Source organism: Monodelphis domestica, chromosome 1 (genome assembly GCF_027887165.1).
Source record: "Monodelphis domestica isolate mMonDom1 chromosome 1, mMonDom1.pri, whole genome shotgun sequence".
In the NCBI taxonomy this organism is placed as follows: domain Eukaryota; kingdom Metazoa; phylum Chordata; class Mammalia; order Didelphimorphia; family Didelphidae; genus Monodelphis; species Monodelphis domestica.
This window is the reverse complement of record NC_077227.1, coordinates 724073463-724099034: the sequence shown is the minus strand read 5'-3', so window position 1 is coordinate 724099034 and position 25572 is coordinate 724073463. Positions and strand designations below refer to the sequence as shown.

The 25572-nt window shown below is 42.0% G+C and overlaps 1 protein-coding gene across 1 annotated transcript; it reads right to left on the bottom strand.

The window, feature by feature from the left end:
* Window positions 1–597: 597 nt before the first annotated feature.
* On the bottom strand, window positions 598–24548 carry CD8A (CD8 subunit alpha). Its single transcript, NM_001246223.1, is given in 6 exon segments — window positions 598–742; window positions 19154–19184; window positions 20499–20606; window positions 22258–22374; window positions 23848–24213; window positions 24357–24548. Coding segments are annotated over 6 exon segments (714 nt in total). The 5' UTR covers window positions 24412–24548; the 3' UTR covers window positions 598–705.
* Window positions 24549–25572: the final 1024 nt, after the last annotated feature.

Genomic DNA, 25572 nt, shown 5'->3' with positions numbered 1-25572 from the left:
TGAATGGGGAAGAATCATGGCCCACATGAGAAAAAAAATCTTTCTAAACCTATGACACCAGAACAAACATTTTCTCACAACCCTCCCCCCACCCCCTAAACACCCCAATTTGTAGTTTTTAGGGGGAAGACTCTGTCCGTCCCTGAGCTGTTGTTTCTGTCCTTGGGGCTCTCTAGTCAGTCATTCCCAAGCTCTGGGACAGCATGAGGGGTGAGATGACAGAATGGAGAGTCAGACTGGAAGTCCAGTGGCTCAGCTTCTATCATTGACTCCCCGTGTGACCTTGGGCAAATCCCTTCCCTTTCCTGGGCCGCGGTATAATGAAGGGCACAACTCAGTGTTCGAAGCTCCTCTTCCAATGCCAAGTGAACTCCAAGGAAATCTCTGCGACAGCCTTTTCCTGTCTTTCTCGGGCCTCTTCCAGCAGGGTTCAACGCTCATAGATCTCTCCAAGGCTTTCCTTGGGGTGGGCGACGTATCTAAGATCAGCCACCATTTTGCAGACACTCTCTTCTACCACCCCAGACGTCTGCCCCAACCCCAACAACAGCAACAACAACAACAACCCAAAAAAGCTGAAAGAAGACAGAGAAGGGGGAAGGGGTTGTTCATTTATATGGGGAAATATCTCAGGTAAGTCTAGTAGAGGGCACCATCATGGCGGCTCCAGCTGCATGTCCATCGCTTGGGTCAAAAGCATCTCTCCTAGCGGCCAGTCTTTCCTCCTGGTCTGATCAGGGGCCTACAGAGTAGGAGGAAGAGATGATTATCATTAATACTATTTCACATTCACTCTGATTATCACTAGCAAGAGCTACGAGGTCCTCCGTATCCTTGGAGCTGTACTAGTGGGGAATCAAGAAGGAACCAAAGTGTTGACAGAGACTTGAGAGAGAGGGAACGGATAAAAGGTGGCACCAATTTTCTCTTCCACAGAGCCAAGGATCTTGTTAATTTGTACTATATCCAAAGGAGGTTAAGAAGAGCCATTTGTATCAGGATACGGTATTTTATTTTACAATGAAAATGATCTTGAGATTGATTTTTGGGGTAAGAAGAGAAGTTTATTACATCAGGTTTATTGGTCAGGCCAGCATCAGGACCAAGAAAGAGATAATGGTCGCCATGATGGAGTTGGGTCTTGTGAGATTAAAATTAGTATCCAAAATACTCTGAGTCTTCTCTATTATGAATAATAACCAGCATCAGGACCGAGAAAGTGATACTGGTTGCCATGATGAAGCTGGGTCTTGTGAGATTAAAATTAGTATCCAAAATACTTTGGGTATTCTATTTAATAAGATTTTATGAATAATAACCAGCATCGGGACCGAGAAAGTGATAACGGTCGCCATGATGGAGTTGGGTCTTGTGAGATTAAAATTAGTATCCAAAATACTCTGAGTATTCTCTATTATGAATAATAACCAGCATCGGGACTGAGAAAGTGATAATGGTCGCCATGATGGATCTTGGTCTTGTGAGTTCAAAATTAGTATCCAAAATGCTCCGAGTATTCTATTTAATAAGATTTATGAATAATAACCAGCATTGGGACCGAGAAAGTGATAACGGTCGCCATGATGGAGTTGGGTCTTGTGAGATTAAAATTAGTATCCAAAATACTCTGAGTATTCTCTATTATGAATAATAACCAGCATCGGGACCGAGAAAGTGATAACGGTCGCCATGATGGATCTTGGTCTTGTGAGTTCAAAATTAGTATCCAAAATACTCCGAGTATTCTATTTAATAAGATTTATGAATAATAACCAGCATTGGGACCAAGAAAGTGATAACGGTTGCCATGATGGAGCTGGGTCTTGTGAGATTAAAATCAGTATCCAAAATATTCTGAGTATTCTATTTAATAAAATTTATGAATAATAACTTGAAGCAAAAAATGAAAATAAAAGGCTAGAGAAAGAGAGAGCTCAGCCAGCGGTGCACACGGGAAAAGAAGAGAGAGAGCTAGAGAGGAGTTATAGAACTATACACATGCGTAACAAACGCAGAAGTGGGGAGAAAGAGGAAAGGGATGCTGGGAGAGGTAGTTCAAAGGCACAACATTTTCTAATTACAGTCTGGCAACCTCATAAGGAGATTTCCAGGAGCTCCATATTCGGTCCTTCCTATGATCATCCCAAGGCATCTCTGATTAGTGATAGATCATTCAAAGGTGCTCCATCAACATAGCCACCCCTTTCCATCCCCACGGGTACACAGGTCCCCTACAAAGGAAAAGAACGCTCATTCCCTTCATTTATTAACCAAATTCTGTTCAAAAGGATGGCCGTTCCTTGGGATTTCCAAGGCCAAAGAAAGTGCAAAAAGCAGCCGATTGGATGGTATCTCTGACCCAGATCCCAGACAGAAGAATATGTGGTAATTCTCCCTAAATCGTAGGAATTAATATAGTGTATGAAAAATAGATTCTCACAGGAGGAAAGATCCAGAAACAATCCATGCATGTAGACCAATGAATAGTTGACTAATAATAATAGCATTTCCAGATCACTTAAAGATTTGTTAGCCACTTTACAAGTATTATCTTATTTGAGTATTGCAACCACTTTGGGAGGTAGGTTTTTGTAGAGGAAAAATGACTTGCCCAGCATCACCCAATTAGGAAGTGTCTGAGGCTGGATTTGAACGCAGGTCTTCCTGACTCCAGGCTCAGTACTCTATCCGCCAAAGAAGAATCAGATATGAAGAATACAAAGCTATCTGGGAAGACTTAAATAAAGTGATTTTAGGAGGAATTTTAGCAACCATCCAGTCTAACTCTGTTCATTTCACAAATGAGGAATCTGAGGTACAGAGAAAGAACATGACTTGCCCAAGGTCTTGTGGGTAGAAGCAAATAATGGCATTAGGATTTGAACTCAAGTCCTCTGCTTTCAAATATACTGCACCAAATTGTCTCTTGATCCAGACTTAAGAAATCAGAAACAGAAGAATATAAAAACTGATGACCATGTTTTAAACAATTCTATTTTCTAGTATAGATATATGTGTGTATATACATATAAGTGCATTTGTGTATGTATGTAGACAAATCTATATAGTATATTTTAAGCAAAGTTAATATCAACAGAATCCCTAAAAATACACAGTGGAAAATGAGTTGAGAGAGCACCAGGGACACAGGACAATTTTGGCCATTGTGTGGCTAAAGCTAATAAACTAAGCAAATCCTAAATAATGGAACTTAGTCTCATAAGCAATTTTTTTCTTATTTTCTTTTGCTCATTTGAATGTTTTCATTGACAGTAAATTCCCTGTAATTTTCTAGACCAAAGCCCCACTCCCAGGGCACTGTTCCCCATGTATATTATCTCCCTTATTAGAAAGAGAAGCTTCCTGAGGGCTGTGATGATGAGATTACCTCCATCCTAAGATATACTGGTTCTAAGGCAGAGGAGCAGTCAGGACTAGGCAACGGGTGTTAAAGGACTTGCCCAGGGTCACCCGGCTAGGAAGTATCTGAGGCCAGATTTGAACCCAGGATCTCCCATCTCCAGATCTGACTATCTATTGAGCCACTTAGCTGGCCCCCATAATACTTTTTTATTCATTCTCTCAGTAAAGTTTGGAATAAATAAAAATAACAGTTTATGTTTCTATCTTGTTTTGCACATCTTTGTAATCTGGTGAGGTAAGGGGCATCAAATTTATCCCTCACATTTTGCAGATGAAGAAACCAAGTCTCATAAAGGCAAAGCAAGTGGTCACCCAAGTTAGTCAGGGGCTAAAGCTCTTAGCCACTGTATCCGTTGGTTTATAAAACATAAAGCACAAAAAGGATCTCCTGGAGAAGGAAATGGCAGACCACTCCAGTATCCTCGCCGAGAAAATCCCATGGATACCTGTGGTCCAAGGGGCCACAAAGAGTTGGATGTGACCCAAGGACCAACCAACAACAATTGCCATCAAGTATTGGGCCATCTGGGCCAATTAGGTCTCCATCAGGCATCAGGTCACTTCCCCTGTGTAGCCATGCCATCCATAAAGCCTTTTAAGTGAGGGTTATGTTGACCTCCTTCTTCCAACCCTACGATTCTGCTAATTATTGCCCAGGGAGGAAACACGAAGATGGGTGAGTTGTAAGCGGGATGCTTAGGGTGTCTTCACCTGTAGACTCCAGGGAGATTCAGCCTCTCCTTCTCTCATGGATCTACCAGCTCTGAACTCCATAGAATCCTAGCTTTGGAGTAAGAAGGGACTTGGGAAGACATTGTGTACATCCTTCTCATTTTACAAATGAGGGAACTGAGGTCCAGGGATGGGAAGTGACTCAAGCAAGGGCCACACAGATAGGAAGTCACAGAGGTATGTTTACTCAGGTCATAAATGGAAGAACTATGTATAAATGGAGATTTTGAACCTTTGACTTCATTCTCCAGAAGTCCTTAGTATTTCCCAAAATTCCCTATAATCTTTCCTGCATTTCCACGTTGGTGAGATCACGTTATTGGTATTTAACTGGATGTAACTCCTCCCATGCTCTCTCTCTCTCTCTCTCTCTCTCTCTCTTTTACATGACTGGACTGAGTTAAGGTCCTTCCTTTTACTTTAGTTATTATTACTAAAACTTTTAAAATATACTACTTAGTGATCGATGATTAATTTTAATCTTTGCAACTAGGATCTTGGAAACTAGGTTTTCTGATTCCAAATTCATTTGTTCTTTCTGCTAACAAGTTGCTTCCCTTGATTAAAGTCAATCCCTTGTATTAAGATCACTTTTAAATATATAAATTATAATAAATGATAAATAAATAAATAATAAATAGAACATAATATTGTTATATTATAGATTATATAATGATATATATGTGACATAATACCGAATATTGATTCTAAGGTGGAAGGTTAGGATTGAAAAAAAAAGTGTTACTTGTGTATATTCTCAGATCAGGATTGTAAAATCATAGATTTAGACCTGGTAGAAATCCAAGAGGCCATCAAATCCATTAGATGGGGCTGCTAAGAGACTTTCCCAGGGACACACAGGTAGCAAGTGCCATAGATAGGATTTGAACACAAATCTCCTTGCTTCCATGCCCCAAACTCCATCCATCAAACCTGTTATCACCTTGGAAACCCACAATGATTTCCCCATCTCAGTCCTCAGGACAAAAGAAAGATGGAGACCCGACAGGTTCAGAGCATGGAGTACAGACCTGAGTGGGGTGCTCATGGCAGTTTTAACCAAGAGTGCCTGGGAGGTGTGGGGGAAGGTAGAGAGAGGCAGGATAGGGTGGGGGACACAAGTGTAGGAGGATGTGGGGACACCAGAGACAACTTCCTCTACTCCATGGTTTTGCCTTGGGTGGGTCTTGCTTGATCTAAATCACAATGGCCAGTGGCGCTTCTTTTGCCTTGAAATTCTTGGGGGTGGTGGGTTAAGGGGTAGCCATGTTCCCCCCATCTCATTTTTTGCCCTCTCCACCAGGCTTAAGGCTACGTAAGCAAGAAAGAGAAGCAAAAACGAAAAGGGCAAAAAGAGAGAACAATAATAGAAAGGAAGAGAAACAATGAAAACAGAGAGAAGGGAAAATGAGGCATGGAACAAAGCTCTCTTTAGAGTCAACATCCCTTTCATTTATTTATTTTTTGTTTTATTTTTAGACCCTCACCTTCTATCTTAGAATCAATATTGTATATTGGTTCCAAGGCAGAATAATGGTAAGGAATGGGATTGGAGGTTAAGTGACTTCTCCAGGACCACACAGCTAGAAAGTATATGAGGTCAGGTTTGAACCTAGAACCTCTTGTCTCGGCTCTCAGTCCACTGAACCACATAGGTGGCCCCCAAGTTCTTTTAATTCATTTTTCACTCAGGAAATGGAGTTTTGAGTTGGGTAAATAGCAGGACGAACAGCGAACAGACAAGACAGGTAAAGCTAATGCCAAAGGAGACTAAATTATATCCCTTCTGACCCTCACCCCAGACTTGGTGAAAATACCCATTAAAGTAGAGCTTACACAGGAAGGCAGCACAGATCAGAGAGCACAAGGGGGGTTGGGGACGAGTGGGGGTTGGGAGATGAGAAGAGGGGCCAGTGGGTAAAGCAAGCCTCCCACCCCGAGCATTTACTGCTTTGAGTCAGGTAGGCGGATGCTTGAGTCTGGAAGCTCTTTTGTCTGAAATTGAGACATCATCCGGTCTTTGAAATTGGAGGAACCAGTGTTGAGACACAGGAAAGAAAGTAGGTGACCATGGGAAAAGCAGAACAGGTCTCATTTTGTAGAGAAAGGGTTCTATTCCCCAGAACCGTCAGATGGACCACTCCAACACGAGCCACAGGAAAACAACACATTTTCTGCACATCCAAATAATTCTGTAAAGCATCGTTAGGAGATTTGGATCTGGCTACTGGTTGACCATTAACTCACTGTAACCTTGGGCAGGTAAATTGCCTTCTCTGGACCTCAGCTTCCTTGGACGTTGAAGATCTCCAGGGTCTTGGCTAGCTCTAAGATTCCATGACTATCTCATGGTGTAAATATAACTCTGTCCTTCCAGTGGTTTGAGCACTGTGGCAGGAGCATCTTCAAACTTTTTGACCTGAAGATCATTTGTCCCCCCTCCAAAAAAAAACATGGGGAGCCACAACATGCCATAGCAAGAAAGAGCTCAAGAATAACTGGCAGAGAACAACGGAAAGGAAGATGGTGGTAGGGTAGATACTAGCAATGAGGATAAATGTCCTACCTGTTTAATATTACTGAAAAAAGAAATGTCCTTCCTGAAAGATGGGACAACAAATACCAGTAAGACAGAATGAGAAAGCAATGAGAAAAATCTCAAAAAAGAACCCCTAGAACCACCCAGTTCCAATCAACAAACATTATAGCAACAATCAAGAGAAATAGAAAGGTGTGGGGGGGGGGGCACAGCGTGGACTCTTGAGCTTCACCAGCCATTATCAAAGGATCCTAGACCCAGAAGGGACCTTGGAGATTAGCTAGTTAATCCCTTCATTTACAGATTAAGAAACTGAGGCTCTCGTAAATAACTCACCCAGCATCACAGAGGTAGATAATGGATAACTGAGCCAAGAGATGAACCCAGGAGCTCTTATCTAGAAACAAGGCTCTTTTTCAGTGTATGTGAATGATGCAATCTGTCATGGAAGATGCTGCTAGGGGATGGGTTGGGGAAGGGTTGAACTAGGAGGCTTGGGGCAAGTACCATTTTTGCACTGTCTTGGGGACAAGGGAGGAGCTCCATCATTCACTAAAGTCACATGGAAAAAGGAACATGCCAAGATGCTGATGTAAAACAAAACTTTGAAGAATCTAGAGGCTACGGCCAGAGGGAGGAAGGCAGCTGCTAAAGGTGGAAGGAGCCAACTCGAGAACAAAGACTGCTAAGAAGCCCCTAGCATATATTGGACCACAAGAAAAAGAGGGTTCTGGTTCAAGAGGACAAGGTCATGGAGGGAGGCAATATGGCAGAGGTGAAAGAATGGCCATTGGATTCAGAGTTGGGGACGTGGGTCGAAATTCCAGCTCCACCACTTACTTATGACACCACAATGGGTAGTTTGACCACAGGCAAGTGATTAAGCTTCTCTGAGCCTCAGTTTCCTAATCTGCAAAATAGGTCAGATTAGATCAGAGGTTCTTAACCTTTTTTCACTGTATGGATTCCTTTGGCATATCATGTTTTTAAATAAAATAAAATACAGGAATACAAAGGAAACCAATTTTGTTGAAATGTAATTATTAAAATATTTGAAAAATGACTTCATGGTTCCTATAGAAAATATGTAAATAAAAAGAGGAGGCAAATAGTGACCAACTGCAAAAAAGGTGTGCTTACCCAGCAGTAAAATATGGATGGGCGGCTTATGATGTCAGATGTGTCCTAGCTGGATATTAAAGTTAAAACTAAGGTCACCAGAGGAAAGATCAGGAAACAACCCATGTATGCAGACCAATGAATAGTTGAATAATAATAATAGCATTTCCAGATCACTTTAAGATTTGTTAGCCACTTTACAAATATTATCTTATTTGAATATTGTAACCACTTTGGGAGGAAGGTTTTTATAGAGGAGAAATGACTTGCCCAACATCACACAATTAGGAAGTGTCTCCCTCCCTCGCTTCTTCTCTCCCTCCATCTCTCTCTCTCTCTCTCTCTCTCTCTCTCTCTCTCTCTCTCTCTCTCTCTCTCTCTCTCTCTCTCTCTCTCTCTCTCTCCCTCTCCCTCTCTCTCCCTCTCTCTCTCTCTCCCTCTCTCCCTCTCTCTCTCTCTCTCTCCTCTCTCTCTCTCTCTCTCTCTCTCTCTCTCTCTCTCTCTCTCTCTCTCTCTCTCTCTCTCTCTCTCTCTCTCTCTCTCTTTTTCTCTCTCTATCTCCACCTCTCTTTCTCTATGCAATGCAAGGTGAGTGAGATGGAAGTAAGGGGGAAAATGCTTACTAATTGAAAAAAAATTTTAGATGTTTTAAAACAATTGAAACATGGAGGATTATTATTGATTGGTTTGAGGAAGATGCTGTGGAGAAATACTTTGTTGATGTTCACAAAAATCTCTTTCAGAGGGGCAGCTGGGTAGCTCAGTGGATGGAGAGCCAGGACTAGAGACAGGAAGTCCTGGGTTCAAATCTGGCCTCAGACACTTCCTAGCTGTGCGACCCTGGGCAAGTCACTTGACCCCCATTGCCTAGCCCTTACCCCATTTCTGCCTTGGAGCTAATACACAGTATTGATTTCAAGATGGAAGGTGAGGGTTTAAAAAAAAAGTCTCTTTCAGCTCTCCCTTCAGAAGGAAAGCCACGGATGGCTTCCCTTCACCAGGTATGTTTCTTGGAGACTAAATATTTTAATAAAAAGCTATTTATTTATATTTAACGACATGAATATAAGAATTAATGACAAGGAAGCCTTACCACTAACAGGGAACTCTGGCCAACCACTCCCCACTACGTCTGCCTCGCAGCAGGCTCTTCTGTTCTTCCGGCTACACTAAAACTGCCACCACTTAGAAAACCAAACCCAAACCAAACCGCTATCTGACTATAATCTAACTCTAATCCTTATTAAAATTAATTTAAGATTATTAAAGATGTCTCCAAGTAAAAGCTGGGCAGAGTTCAGGCAAAGAGCCTCTGATCTTTCTCCACCAAAGCAGATGGGCAGCTTCTTTCTCCAAGATGGATTCTTCAGCTGGTTTAGAGTCTCTCCTCTATATGTAGCAAAGAGCAAGGTGCGAGATGTCTGTCTTCACCAGAAGCCTGAGAGAGTCTCCTCTGATTGAAGCTAGTGAGGGAGTGCCAGGAACTCTCTCAGCTCAGTCACCGACTGTCAGAATTTCATCTGCTTCTCACCTTCCAAATTCTGATCTCACGCACAGCATTCTGCCTTGCCTGTACCCTCAAAGACCCTTTTCTTAAAGTTCTTATCTTATTATTTGATCAATAATTAATTTAATTTATTAATTTAATAATTAATCCATTAATAATTAATCAATATATTTCCCCCCTTTTTTTACTACACAATAAAAATAGATTTTTTTTAAACCCCCACCTTCCATCTTGGAATCAATACTATGTATTGGTTCCAAGGCAGAAGAGTGGTAAGGGCTAGGCAATGAGGGTTAAGTGACTTGCCCAGGGTCACACAGCTAGGAAGTGTCTGAGGCCAGATTTGAACCCAGGACTTCCCATCTCTAGGCCTGTCTCTCTATCCACTGAGTTACCCAGCTGCCCCCTAAAAATAGATTTAAAAAATGTACCCAAGGGGCAGGTAGGTGGCTTAGGGATAGAGAGCCAGGCCTAGAGATGGGATGCCCTGGGTTCAAATTTGACCTCAGAAACTTCCTAGCTGTGTGATACAGAACAAATTTACTAAACTCCAATTGCCCAGCCCTTAACACTCTTCTTCCTTGGAACCAATTCTTAGTATCAATTCCAAGTCAGAAGCAAAGGGCTTAAAATTAAAAAAAAAATTTTTTTTCTAACGTGTACACAGGCATCATGACCCCTTTTTATAAAATAAAGGTCACGGGCATGGAAGGCAAGAATGTACTTCCTTCTCTTTGTAGAGGTGGGGGGCCGTGAAGGTAGAACAGTCAGATTCCACTGATCTTGTCGGTTAGGCTTGCTGAGCTGATTTTTCTCTCTTTTCTTCTTTGTTATAAGGGATGCCTTTGGAGGTGTGGGGAAGAAGAAAGACATATTGGAAAATGAGGGTCAGAGAAACCCCAAATTAATGCAATTTCCAGCCTCCATCAATCCTACTTTCAAAGGTCATTTTCCTCCCTGCCTGGAATGCACTCTCTCACTTGCCCCTACCTTCCAGGCTCTTTGCTTTCCTTTAAGACTGAGTTGATGACTTCCATGAAGGCTTCCCTGATTTTCCCATTATAAGATTCTTGATGTGAGGTGTCCCAAAGTCTTAGTGCAGATTTTAATCATTAATAGCTTAAATATTCATCAGTATTTACTTAATATTTATTCAATTGAATTGAAAGGAATGAGAGGAATCTAAGTGAGTTAAGGATTGGTCTGTAATATGGTATTCAATAAAGTAGGTTTTATAGCAAAGAGCATTAAAGGAAATCAGCAAGATGATTAAAGAATGGCCAAAAAATGGAACCTCGAGAGTGCCAATTATTTATCTCTAACGACATAGCAAAATGCAAAATTGAAAAATTAATAGAGCTGTGAAGAGAAATATAAAAGTGTAGCCGTAATGGAAGATCTCACCACTCTCCTCTCAGAAAGTGACAAAGTAAAAATTAAATTTAATTAATTTTTATTAATTAATTAAATATATTATTTATATTATGTATATAAATAATAAATTAAATTAACTAAAAATTTTAAAAAGATCATGACAAAGCAAGCATATGAAGGGTTGAAACAAATGAAAGAGTTTGAAGGATGTGTTAGAATGCATCAGCATATGTTAGGAGAAACGTCTGATTTTCAAATGTATGTGAATTAGTCACAGAAATTGACTGTATGCCAGGATTCCGAAGAACACAAAAAAGCAGAAGATTTACATGTCATATTCTCAGACCTCGATATAACAAAATTAGAAAACGGAAACATAATTTAGAACTTTCCGACCTCATGGAAATTTTTTAAAAAGGCAACCAGATTGCTAAGATAACACCAGAATTAGAGAGGAAACCTAGAATATGATACATAATATTTAAAAAACCAATAAAAATACAAATGCAATGTCAAAATTTAAATGATAGACAAAGTAGGACAATGAATTCTCTATCTAAAGAACTAGGCAACTAGGTGACAGAGAGTATAGAGAGCTGGCTGTGGAGTCAGAAAGACTCATCTCCCCAAATTCAAATCTGGCCTCAAACACTCACAAGCTGTGTGATCTTGGATAAGTCACATAACTCTGCTTGCCTCAGTTTCCTTATCTATAAGATTAGCTAGAGAAGGAAATGACAAAACACTCCAGTAACACTGCCAAGAAAACCCCAAAATGGGACCATGAAGAGTCAGACATGACCGAAATGACTAAACAACAGACCCAAAGAACTCGGAAGGAGAACAGCAATTTATGCTTTATAGAATGCTTTTCTCCCAATAACCTTTGTTGAGTATTATTTTCACCATTTTACAGCTGAGGAAACTAAGACTTGTAATCACGAGGCTTAACAAGGGACAGGCTCTAAACTCAAAAGAAGGACTTCAGACCACCGATCACAGATTCAGCTAAGAAAAGGAGGAAATGGAAACTTTAAGTATTAGATCTTGTTTTGAAAAAAGGAGTGGGACCGACAAAACAATATAGCTAACCAATCAAAAGATAATAAAGCAAATGAATAAAATTAAAAATTAGAAAAATAGTATTAACATTTATCTAATACTTTAACAAATGCAAAATGCTTTACATATATTTTCTCAGTTAACCTCACTGAATTGAAGGAGGTACTATAATCTCCATTTTGCAGATGAGGAAACTGAGGACTAGGGTGGGATAGAGCCTTGCCTTCAGATAGAGAATTAGTGTCAGAAGTGGGATTTAAACCAAGGCCCTCCTGATTACAATAAAGTTCAGCATCCCTTTTAAAAACAAACAAACAAAAACTATGCTACCTTGATTCTCTACCAACTTAAAAGAGGTTAGGGAATATTTATCTTGTTTTAGGAAATAAATACCATGTTTATACATATAAATGTGATTACCAAGGAGAAATGGATGATTCCCTACAAAAGCACAAATTTCTTGGATTTAAAAATGCAAGAAAGAGTATATAACCAGTTGGAATAAATAGGGAATATTATTAATTAACTGGTGGGGGGGTCAGTGGCTCAGTGGATAGAACAGTGCACTTAAGGGTCAGGAAGATCTGAGTTCAGATCCAGCCCCAAATACTTATTAACTGTGTGACCTTGGGCAAGCCACTCAATCTTGTTTGCCTCAGTTTTCCCATTTGTAAAATGAGCTGGAGAAGGAAATGACAAACCACTTTAATACCTTTGCCAAGAAAACCCCCAATGGGATCACAAAGAATCTACATGATTGTACAACAACAACAACAACAGTTAAAGAATGCCAAAAAGGAAAACTAGAGATGAAGAAAAGTATTTGACTCACATGAGATTAAATTCTCTTACAGGAGGATTTTCCTAAAGCTGTAAAGAACATCCAGATGGCTCAGTGGTAGAGCACTGGACCCAGAGTCAAAAGACCAAAATTCAATTATTTAGACATTTACTAACTATGCTTCCCTGGGCAAGTAATGAAACTTTCCATCCTTGATTTTCTCATCTAAAAAATGGGGATAATGATAGCATCTTCCTCATGGGGGTAGTTGTGAGGATTAAATGAAGCTAAGGAATTTTGTAAAGCCTTTCAAGTGCTACATTGATGCCAGCCACAGAACAGCTTCGAAATATACATGGTTTTCTTTTATAAACCAGGCAAAGACAACACCAAAAAAGAAAATTATCATTGACTGATCTCACTTGTGAACTCAGGCAAAAACAATCTTAAATTAAATCTTAGCAAATAGAATACATTGTCACACATAAAGCTTTAACTAGCAATTTTTGAAATTTGAGCAAGCAACCTGAAAACTCATGAAATATACGTTCAAACCAACTTTTAAAGATAGATTCAAAAGAGTCAGCAGGGAAACACCAGGAAGACTGGAGTCTTTACTTCACTTAGCGTATGACCAAACAAGTTGGGGAAAAGAAAAGGACTGCTATTTCTATTTTAAACTAAGATAGTTAAAATTTTTAATTTGTATTGATTGAGTGGTGCCAGTGTCCTCTAAATTTTAGCATCCCTGGGAAAAGCTATAATGACCCCATTCTAGCTATGGCTCTGTTACAACATGTTTAGTCAGTCAATCAGCATTAATTGTTTACTATGTAGCAGGCACTCTGCTATTCTCTGAGTCTACAAATACAAATACTTTTAAAAATTCTCCCCCAAATGACTAGAGGTAGATAATAAGTTATGTAAAGTAGCTATCTAAATCTGCCTTTTCACTCCCCAGTTGTATTCTCACTCATAGTAGCAACATGAATTTGAAATAGTGAAAGATTAATTTAACTCTGGACACAAAGTTACTCAAAGAAAACTATGAAACCACAATGGAAGAAATAAAATGAGAAGCAGATCTCTAGACTCCTTTGCACTTTCTTTTTAATTGTTTCAATCCTTTACCTTTTGTCTTCGAATCAATACTAAGTATCAGTTCCAAGGGAAGAGCCTAAAGGCTAGGCAATTGGGGTTAAGTGACCTGCCCAGAGTTACACTGCTAGGAAGTGTCTGAGGCCACATTTGAATCCTGGACCTCCCCTTTCCAGACCTAATCCTCTATCCACTGAGCCACCTAGCTTTCCCAGCTTTATACACTCTTAACAAATATTGAGGAACCCCGAAGAGCTTTTATGTGGGTTATATCTATTGATAATTACCAGGGTAGAAATTAAAATGACAGTATTATCATGAAAATCGTTTTTTCCTCATAGAACCCCCTGAACAAGTCTTAGAGATCCTCAAAGGATCCCTGGACCACTCTTTGAAAACTTATAGTATTGTTGGACTAGGGATCAGTTGAATCCTGCTTCAGGCACTTAGAAGATGTATTACCCTTGGCAAGTCATTTGACATCTTTGAGGTTCAGTTTCCTTATCTGAAAAATGGAGGGGTAGCATCTAAGGACCACCAAAGTTCTTTATAGATCCAGAACTAGGAAAAAATAATTCAATAAATTGAAAGATCTATCTTGTTCTTAGATGGGGACATAAAATATAAGGCAAATGGAAAAAGTCCTCTCATTCATATAAGAAGCTCTCAGATTTATGTTGTGTAAACTGAATTTACACAGACAGAGGATCATTTGGAAACAAACAGAAAGCTGTGAGACCTCCCCTGCCAGGAGACTGCACGGTACAAGAGACCTAACATCAATAGACTTGGTTTTGAATTCTGCCTCTGCCTCCCTACTTCTCTAAAATCAATGTTCTCACCCTCACCTTACCCCTTAGACTCTGTCTTCCTAATGCTATTCTGTTCTTCCATCCCTTTTCTAAACCTAACTTGACCATCATTAATCATTTTTTAGCTCTATTGCAACAGCTTTTTTGCTAAGATTAACCTCCCCCAGTTTATGTGTTAGAATTGTATTGGCCTCATCATTTTTAGAGTGTTTTCTTTTCTCCGTTTTTGAGAATATAATTTGTGTGGCAGACATATTCATAGCTTGTTAAACACTTGATAGATAGAATTTATCTATAAATATGTCTGACCTGCAAAGGTCTTTTCTGCCTGAAAAGATGGCTCAGCCTCAACAAAAGAATTCCCCACATTTTACACAAGAATATGAAGCTAACCATATTGTTGTTTTAACTTCTGAGCTCCTCCTCTAAAAAGAAGAAACTGCCAATAATCCTAATCTGAATCTCTTTTTTATTTCATAGCTGCTTCTATTTATTTTTTTGAGTTTGGATTAAAAATTCTTTTTTAGGTTCTATCCACTGAGCCATATACCTGCCCCACTTCTTAATTTTTTTCTTTTTTTCTTTTTTAAAAACCCTTACCTAATACTGTGTATTGGTTCCAAGGCAGAAGAGTGGTAAGGGCTAGACAATGGGGGGTTAAAAATCCCTTTCTTTTCTATTTTGTTAATATATGATTTCAAAGACAAATTTTACTGAAAGGCAAGATTTAGTTGCATCTCAGAAATTTTAGTATGGTTTTATTTTTCTAATTCTCTTTCGCATTATTATTGTTTCCTATAATGTTTTATTAGTTTTTGTATGTTTTGTCTATGTCTACTCCATGATAATTACTTTTATTGTATTATTATCTATAAAGAATATATTATATATTTATGATTTATTTACATTTAATTATAATTTTGTTCTAGCCTCTGTGCCACAGTGCATGCATGGCTTAAGGTTTTTATTTATTAATTTTTTTGTAAAAGTATGATATAGTGCTGAGAAATATGTACATTCTTTAATGTTCCCATTTGGAAAATGTCTGAGAAAGAAACAGTAAATTCTCCTATGATTTTTGTGTTTCTATCTATGTCTTTTTGCAATTCAGTTATCTTTTTCTTTATGAATTTCAAACTATGCCATCAGTGCTTTTATGTTTAGTATGGATATTGGTTCATTGTCTATGGTTCTTTATGTGTAATGTAGTTTCCCTGTTTATTTCTTTTAATAATAGCATATGGATAGGGCCTACGGTTTCATTGGCAAAAGAAACTCCTCAGTGAGGAAATTCCTTCTCCTGAGACAAGATAGTACCTTCTCTTCAACTTGAAGCTTTAGAGAATTGTCTAGAACGGTAACTTGATGGTTATGGCCAGATACAACTTGAACAGTTTCTTTGCAACTCTTGGTACCTGTCAATTTACTTTCTGCCTTGGAATCAATACTAAGTATTGATTCCAAGGCAGAGATGAGGTAAGGGCTAGGCAATTGGGGTTAAGTGACTTGCCCAGGTTCTCATGGCTAGGAAAAATCTGAGGTCAAATTTGAATCCAGGACCTCCTGTCTCTATGTAGCTGCCCCTTGTCAATTCTCTTTTGTATAGAATTTAAGAGAAGGGAGAATAGATTCTGTCTCATGATTTTCTAAGGGTTAACTCAGGAAAGAATCTTTTGTTTCACAGCCACAAATGTCCAGGTTGGTGGCTTAATGTAGAAATCAGTTGACCTCATTTTGAGCCCTCTTCCTCTCTTTCAGCAACGTGGGTGCTGGAAGATAGCCAGTCGTCAGAATGTACCTGCCTCCCCACCCCCAGAACCCCAAAACTTTTTGTAATTTCTTCTTTTTAGAGGAGTGGCTCAGAAGTTAAGACAAGGTGGCTGGCTTCATACTCTTGTTTAAAGGCTGGGAACTCTTTCTGTTGGGGCTGGGCTTCTTTTCAAGCAGGAAAACCCTTAGCCATGCATTTCTATGGAAAGACCAATCACTCTTTCTACAATCGAAGAATCCTGGATTCAAATCCCATCTCTGCCCAAGGTCACACTTTACTGCTCTGAGCCTCAGTTTCTCCATCAATGAAATGAGCCTCAATGAAGACATTGCTCAATGATTAAAGGTAGGGTGCCAGTGAATTTAATGGTAAGAGGTCAAATAGGTAATCAGGACTGAAAACAAAGGTACTGATCTTATCTAAATAATTACTACTAAATTAATAATTCACTGATTAATCTTCCCTGGAAATGAGAGGGACAATAGCTCTGGGTATGTACTTATTTTACTGAGGGAAGAGAGAGTGAGACAATATAATGAATCCTTTTCTTTTGAAAAGATCTTATTTCTTAATAGCTAGTATTTACTTGTATAGCTTTTTAAAATTTGCCAAGCACTTTGAAAATATCTTCCCATTTGGTCCTCACAACAATCTTGGGGGGTAGGTGCTCTTATTCCCATTTTACATATGAGGAAACTAAGGCAGCTAGAGTTTTAGGCACTTGCTCAGCATTGCAGAGCTAGTAGGCATCTGAAGCTGGATTTGAACTCAGGTAGATCCTGACTCCAAGTCCAATCCTCTGTGCAACATGCTACCTAGCTGCCGTTAGATCTAGAAGAGGCCACCCAGTCAATCTCCTTCATTTTACACATGAGGAAATGGAGGACTATAGATACAGGCTCACACATCTGATAAGAGTCCAAGAATGGATTTGAACCCACTTCTTCCTAAGATTTCATTCACATCCCTTACCTCTTTCTTAGTTTTTTTTTGGGGGGTTTGATTTATCTAGATCTGATAGAGGAAGGTTCAGGTCTCCCACTAGTATAGTTTTACTATCTATTTCATCCTTGAGCTCCGAACCTACTTCTTCCTGACTCCAAGACCAAAACCCTGTCCCCTACATGAAGCTGCCTCTCACAAAACTCTACAGTTTTATCCTCTACCAAAGTGTTAAAAGGGCAGAGAGCAAAAATTTCCAATCCCCTACATGTTCTAAGCCCCCTGAAGGCTCAACTGGTCCTCAAGTTCCTTTGTCAGCTGGCAGTCCTCCAACCCCTTGAGGCCAGGGTGAGAAAGGAGGTGGAGAATAGAGATCATTATCTACATATTTGAAGCTAAAATTGCAGTGCCTTGCATGCACTAGGGGCTTAAATCTGTTGTATTAGAAAGAACTTTTTTTTTCTCTTCCTAAAACCACTAGATCATTCAGGTAGAAGGTGATAGGGCTTTTTTGTTTTGTTTTGTTTTGTTTTTGTTTTGATTCTTTCCTGGACTGTCTAGATGATGTATTTTTTTTAACTCTTACCTTCTGTCTGAGAATCAATATTAAATATTAGTTCCAAAGCAGGAAAGCAGTAAGAGCTAGGTAATTGGGTTTAAGTGAATTTCTCAGGGTCACACAGGAAGTGTCTGAGGCTACATTTGAACCCAGGACCTCCCAACTCCAGACCTGGCTCTCTATCTACTAAGCCACCTAGCTGCCCCTCTAATATATATAACATATAATATATATTATAGCTTCATTTCCATAGGATATTTTTAGGTTATAATTTATAGAGACCTCCAAATCAGGCACCATTGTAGGCATTTTGGCCATTAGAGTCATTTAAGTGGGAAAAAAATCAGACAGGTCAAGTGCTTGATGCTTTCAACTAAACAAATACAAGGCTATCCCTGTTTCTCCCAACCATTAATTTTACACCCCCCCCCCAATTATCTCCTATGTTTAGATCTGTACATGTTGTTTCTTCTCATAGGGGCTGTTCCAGGTTTGTGTTTTTGTTCCCAGCATTTAGCACAGTGCCTGGTACACAGAAGATGCTTAATAAATGCTCATTGCTTCATTGATACTGCCAGACTGTTAATTCATAGCTAGATTTACTGAACTGCTTTTCCTTCTATGTCTATTTTATTCTTTGCCACCAAGGGAAAAAGAGGAGGGAAGAAATATATAGAAAAGAAGATGGTATAAAATCAAAAGATAATAAACTGCCTAGAATCCCATTTTTACTCTTCAAGTAGGTCATCAGAGCAGAAGACCTAAGAGTACAGGGAATCTGATCACAACTCCTGGTATATCTGAGGCAACATGGTCCAACTGAAAACTCACTGATTCTAGAGTTAAGAGTTCAAACCCTGCCTCTGATGTTGACTACTTGTATGATCTTGGACAAGTCTTATTACTTCCCTGAGCTTACTTTCCTTTTCAAATCCTTCCTCTAATGCTGACTACCTGTATGACTTCAGACAAGTCTTCTTATTTTCCTGAGCCTCAATTTCCCTTTCTGTAAGAAAGAGGGTTGGACCAGATGGCCTTTCCCTGCCAGATATAGCTCTGTCTATGACTCACAAACATTCATGCCAAAATTTCTGGATTATGGAGGCTGGGTCAAGACAGAGGCAGCCAGTCCATTCATGCTTCCCTTCCCAGGATCCTCATTTCACAGCCAGCTCTGTTCCCAATAATGAGCATCACCAGCCCTTGAACTTTCCTTCCCGTCTCCAGAGCTGCTGGTTTCTGAGGCTGGGATCTACCACATTCTGCCTTTAGTGTTCATCAAGTTCTTAAAGGATCGGTGATTGTGTTGGGGGCAGGATCTGAGCCCCAGACTTCTCTATTCCAAGCACATCGCCTCAATCAAGCATTTACTGCATAATGATCAAGTAATTCAAGTCACAACCATCTCACCCAAAGAAACTATGGGGGACTTACCTTGGACACTGGCAGACTCGTCTTCGTGACCCTTGGGGGAAAAATCAGAGAATTAAAAAACAACAGATAAGAAATGTGACATCTATCCTTTAGACTACTTGGGAGCAGGGAATGGGTTTTGCCTTCCTTTGAATCTCCAGAGCTCAGCACAGTGCCTGGAACATAGTAGGCACTTTCATTCTTGTTGACTGACTAATTCTCTCCTCCTTTTAAGATTCCTCCCATTAAGCTGGTGTCCTAGAGCAAGAATGGGGCATCCATTGTAGAGTCTCTTGTCTGTTTGCCTGTCTTTCTAGGCTGATCACACATTATTCCCTCTTGCCCACTTGCCCACTTGCCCTCTTGCCCACTTGCCCACTTGCCCTCTTGCCCTCTTACCCACTTGCCCACTTGCCCACTTGCCATCTTGCCCACTTCTTACTCCAGCCAAATCCATCTAATTGCTTAATCTCCAGGAGGACACTCAATCTCCTGACTCAGTCCCTTTCCTCAAGCTGTCCCCTATGCTGGGAATACCTTTTCCCCTCATCCCTGATTCTTGGAACCTTTAGGTCCCTTTAAGGCTGTGTTCAGTCCAGTTGTAGTGGCTGACCCCACCTCAATTACTTTGTATTTATTCCATGGATATGTTATATCTCCCATAGTCCTCTTTGAGGACAGACGTTTTGGTCTCTGTATCCCCAGGACCTGGCACACAGGTGAGGGACTAGATTTATATTTTCACTTGAAGAAGAAACAACCAGGTGAGGAAACTTCCTATACCAGTGCAGGCCACAGGTTCTCTGCTACTAAATCTCAGAGTTGCCTGGGGGCTCTGAGAGTTTAAGCAATTTTCTTAGGATCCCCCTTCCAGTATGGGTCAGAGGCAGGACTTGAACTCATGTGTTCCTGGCTCCAAGGCCAGTTCATTTTGGAACACGACAGAGGGTTGACTGAATAGAACGGTATGTACCCAACAGAGACAGGCTCTATTGAATCAGTCATCTCAAAACTGGGTGATCTGGGGGGTTGCCACAAATAAAACCTTCCCTCCCAAGGCTGCCTGCCGCTGAGGCTTTGTCTCCTTAGCTTTGGTAGCTGAGCTCTAGGGACCCTGCTGTGGGGGAAAGAACATTGGTATGGGGATCAGAAGACTTGGGTTTAAGTCTCAGCTCCCCCAAGTGTGTAACACTGGGAAAGAGACTCTAGTCTCTACAAGACAGTGGGGAGTGCTATGAAAGAATGGCCAAAATGACCCAGTGCAGGCATGGTGTGAGGGAGTGTTATCTACCCTCCTGGAGTTAAGAGACCAGGCAGTCACTCTGGGGGTGGGGAGGGATGTGTGGAAAGGAAGAATGCCTCTTACTCCGGAAGATGGTTATGGTGATGATCAGGGCCAGGAGCAAGACAACACAGCCACCAGTCAGGGGCATCCAGATGTAGAGGTCACAGGAGAAATCCAGTCCATTCTTTTCTGTATACACAAAACAGAGGGAAACTTGATAAGGTGTGCTGGATCCCAGAATTCCTAACATTTCCAGGAAGCTGTCAGAATGAAGATGAAATCCAAATGAAAGCAGGAATTCATTCCCTCTCAGTCCTAGGGGACACAGGGTGGATCCTCAACCTGCCTGGTTTTTAGAGAATCCTGCCAGTTGAGGCTATTTTAGCACAGTTTTGGCCAAAGATGTCCTCTCCAGCATTTAGAAAATAATAAACCTTTCTAAAGGCTTTCCATTGGCTAAGATGATAAAAGAGCAAAATGACAAAAATTAGAAGGGATGTGGAAAAATGGGAACACTGATACATTGTTGGTGTAACTGTGAAATGATCTAACTAAGCATTCTGGAATTATGTCCAGAGAATATATATAGCTATGTACCCAATTGATCTAAGGTGAATGGGAAAAAGGAAAAGAACCTATATGTTCTAATTTATTTATAGCAGCTCCCTTTGTAACTGGAAATTGAGGGGAAGCCTATCAATTGGAGAATGGATGAACAAGTTGTGGCATATGATTGTGCTGGAATACTACTCCACTGTAAGAAACAATGAACAAGTTAATTTTCTTAAAAAAGGAAAGACTTACATGAAATTATGAAATGAACTTTATATATAGCTACAGAAATGTTTGAAGAAAACATTTGTGAATGTCTACCCCCAGAGAAAGAACTGATAAACAGAAACAAGACATGGTTTATATATCCATTTTCTTGTGATCAAATGATGCCTTCTCTACTGAAGGGTGAGGAGGAAAGGGGGAGATAACTGGGAATTTTAATATAATCAAGAAGCAAATTAATTAAATAAAGAAAAAATAAAGGGACTTTGTTCTCCCAATTCAATGTAACTTCCGTATCCTTTTTATACTGTAGGTCCTCCAGAATAAAGTATAAACTCCTGGTTTTGACATTCAAGGCCTTCTACACATTGGTTTCAAATGAGCTGTTCAACCTTAGCTCACATTCTTCCCCTTTTAGTTCTCTAGACTCCAGGCAAACCGGACTCCTCACCCTCCCTTCCTTAAGTTGTGCTCCCCTCTCTGGGTCTTTGCAGGTAGTGTTTTCTGTGCCTAGAACGGACACCCTCCCATTCCCTACTTCATTCGTCAAAATCTCTCTCTTCCTCCCATGCCAACTCAGAAGCAACTTCTAAGAAGCCCACTCCGCACCTTCCCCACTTGGACTCGATTTCTCTATTCCCCCCTCCAATTATTCATAGCCCTCAGCTTGGACCTTACCCTCAAGGTAACCAATAATGATTTGTGAATCTGCCTAACCCTTCTCTCCCCTCACCCCAAATGGATTATAAGCTTCTTGAGAGCTGGCAGTCATTAGTGCTCTACATGGAGCATTCATGAACTTAATAAAACCTTCCTTGATCTCTTGGGTATGTCCTTTGCCTGCTGTTGGCCAGCACTAGGGGTTTGGAGAATGGGGCCAGTAGACAGTGATGAGCAGGGAGAGAGAGTGTGTGTGGGGGACAAAGTCCAAGCTTCTGGTGTACTCTAGTGTTCTGCTGGCACAACCCCTCTAATTCCATTGAGAGATGTCAGGCTTTCCCTGGAGCCCCCAAACCTAAGCAGCAGGGGGGCGGGAAGGGGGGGGTTGGACTCATTTCCTCACCTGAAGTGTTGGAGAAGGACTTGCATTTCTCAGATCCTGCAGCATTCTGGATGGAAGAGTTGGTGGCTGCAGGAGTGGTGGGCTTGGGCCTGGGTGCAGGGGCTGTGGTGGCTTTTACTGGGCAGAGACAAAAGGATGGGGAGTGAATCAAAAGGGTCTGTGGACTCTCCTCTTAGTTTTTCCTTCTCTTTTAAAGTCAGGGATCTTTCTCTACAGGCTCCTTATCCCCAGGCAAGACACATCCTCCCTCTCTTCTCAGTTGAATGCTGAGATCCTGGGCCACAGGGATCTGTTATCTACCAAACAGTCCTAAATTCCCTCCCAGGTCCCTCCAAATTCCCTAATTCTCTCCCCAGGCTGGAAGCAGAGGGACCACTTGCACAATTTAGTCAGTGGAGGAAATTTCTGCCCAGGCTATTCATTCATTCAACAGGAGAGCAAACTGAGTCAATCCTAACAGGATTCACTTGATAGATTGGAACTATCTAGAGATGGAGCAGGAGATTTCCCAATTCAGAGGTGGAAGGTTTTTTTGTCTTTTGTCTATGCATAGGTTATCTGTTTCACAGGCTGAACAACATTCTCCCAGATTATAGGAGCAAGAGATCCATTGTGGATTTTGAGCCAGTAGCCTTGGGTTCTAATCCTGCTATTTATCATCTCTGAGTAAACTGTTGGACCTCCCTAGATCTGTCTTCCTCTCTAAGGGTGGGAAGAATGGAAAGAGCACTTCTGGCTTAGAGAGGGGTCTAGTCCTGGCTCTTAGCTAACTGTGGTGCATATATGACCTTGGAAAATCAGGGCATCTCTGGGAGCCTCAGTTTCCTCATTTGTAAGTGAGGCGCACATGAAATATTATGCAAAAAGCACTTTCAGAACTTTAAAACACTTAGATGGGTGTGAGCCCGTCAGTTTGGAAGTTCAGGTTCAGGGATGCTAATTATAGCATAAAACAACTCACCGGTGCCCATCCTGAGCCACTCTTGTCCTAGTGGAGTTTGCCACAGGGGGCTCCACCCAGTGTGCTTTCTCCCTTGGGGGGGGTATCTAAAATTATTGGGATTATCCAATAACTTTTTTTTTTAAGGCAATGGATGTTGTGACTTGCCCAGGGTCACACAGCTGGGAAGTGTCTGAGGTCAGATTTGAACTCAGGACCTCCCGTCTCTAGGCTTGCTCTCAATCCACTGAGCTACCCAGCTTCCCCCATTTGATAACTTTTTGTGTAGAATCCGTCTGCGGGTCTCTCTGGGTTCCTTGGATCTAGCGGGGTAGCTCTGGGTTGGGGGTGGCTGTGATGGAGAGGGAGGATGCGCTAATGATCCCGAATAATAACGGGCACATCCAATGGACCCTTTCTGTAATTAGAGGTGGCCCTCGGATGCCCTCGTTTTACAGGTGAGGGTTGACGGCTGCTCACCTGAGCTCGGACAGCCGGCCCGGCACGCTGCTTTCCGGGGGCAGGCTACCCAGGGATTCTGGAGCCGCTCCAGAAAAAGCGCCCTTCCCGGGAGGCTGTGCGCACCCTGACCCTCTGGGAGCCCAGGAGGCTCCCCTGCAGCCGTGCCATCCCCGGGGCCCAGCCCTGACCTGGCATGAAGACGGGCACGAAGGGGCTGAAGAATAGCCTCGAGTTGCGGGCGACCACACAGTAGTAGTAGCCCTGGTCGTCCTTCTGGAAATCTTTCAGGGTCAGGAAGTAGCTGGACGAGGACCTCGAACCCCCAAACCGCCTGGAGTCCAGCTCTGGGGCCACCTTGACACTCTGGCTGCTGCCCGACAGGTAGAGCAAGAAGGTGGGGACCACGGCGCCGGGGGTCAGGCGCAGCCACGAGCAGCCCGTCGGGGAAGAGTTTACCGTTTCACACTGCAGCTTCAGCTCCCGACCCTGCCCGGCGTCCCGCTTCTCCACTGGATTCATACGGAATGTCACGTGCTCCTGGGCTCCGAGGGGCTCTGGGAATGAGAGAGCGGGAGACGTGGGCAGAAGAGCTCGAGCCACGGCCCTAGGGACTCCGCGAGCCCCGGATCCCTCCCTCTCCCCGCCCCTCCGGCCACTGACCAGGGCCATAAATCCTCGGCGCGCAGGGGTTACTCACCCAGCAGCAGGGCGAGCGGCAAGAGCAGGGAGCGGACAGCGGAGGGCCAGCCCATCCCTAGCTCCCTTGCAACTTCCCGCCGGGCCAGAGGGCCAGCGAGCAGTCCCACTGGAGCCAGAAAACGGAAAGATTCCAGGTAAGAGGAGGGGGGCTGCTCCGGCTGAGCGAAGGGTGGGGAGGCTTCTCTGCAGTGCTCCCGGGAGACCAGAGGCTGTGATGTCACCCCACAAAAAAAGAGCAAGTCTCCCTCCCCGAGGCTGGCCACCTCCCACCTGCGAGTGGCGTAGAGCTGAGGGGGCTCAGGGGAAAGCGTGGGAGAGAAGTCTGCAGGTGGGGCTGAGCTGTGAGAATCTTTGCCAAGCATCCTCTGGTCCAGCCAGGGAAAGGGCAAATGATAAGCGGCTGGGGATGCGCTAGGGGAGAGGGCTTGGGAAGCCTAGCCTGATCTCGGGAGCAGACTTGACAGAGAGAAAAGGAGAGAAGAAGACGTGATTCGATTTAACTCAACTGGCATTTATTAAAAGTCACTACCAGGGCAGCTAGGTGGCTCAGGGGACCCAGGAGAGCCCCGACCAGAGTAGGGAGGGAGCACTGCCTTCACTGGAGACCCTGAGCAAGTCCCTTCATCCCAAGTGCCCAGCCCTTACAGCTCTTCTGCGTTGGAACCAACTTTGGTCCCAACACAGAAGGTAAGAGCTGGTTATTTGTTTGTTTGTTTTAAAGTCAATTACAGGGGAAGAAAAGATCCATTTTATGGGTGGCTGGGTAGCTCAATGGATAGACGTCCATGCCTGGAGAGAGGAAGTCCTGGGTTCAAATTTGACCTCAGATACTTCTTTTAGCTGTATAACCCTAGACAAGTCACACCTAGTCCCTAGCACCACCCTTCTGCTTTGGGACCAGTAGATTCTAAAACAGAAGGAAGGGTTTAAAAAAAGTCATTTATGCACAGAGTAGGCATCCTCAAGGGTGGTCTGGGACCTTCCTTCCTAAGCCTTCCAGAGGAAGAAGGGAGAGGACAGGAAAAAGAGCTTTAAGGACCCAGAAGTGGTTTTTCTCTTGGGGCCAATGGCTAGATTTCAGGAAGTCCATTACCTTGGGTGGGAATAAAGTCACTTCTTAATTTTCACTAACCTCAAAATGAAACTTAGCATTTCCTTTGGTTATGAGAGTAGGCATGAAATATGATTCTGAGAAGGGTCCCATGGGCTTCGCC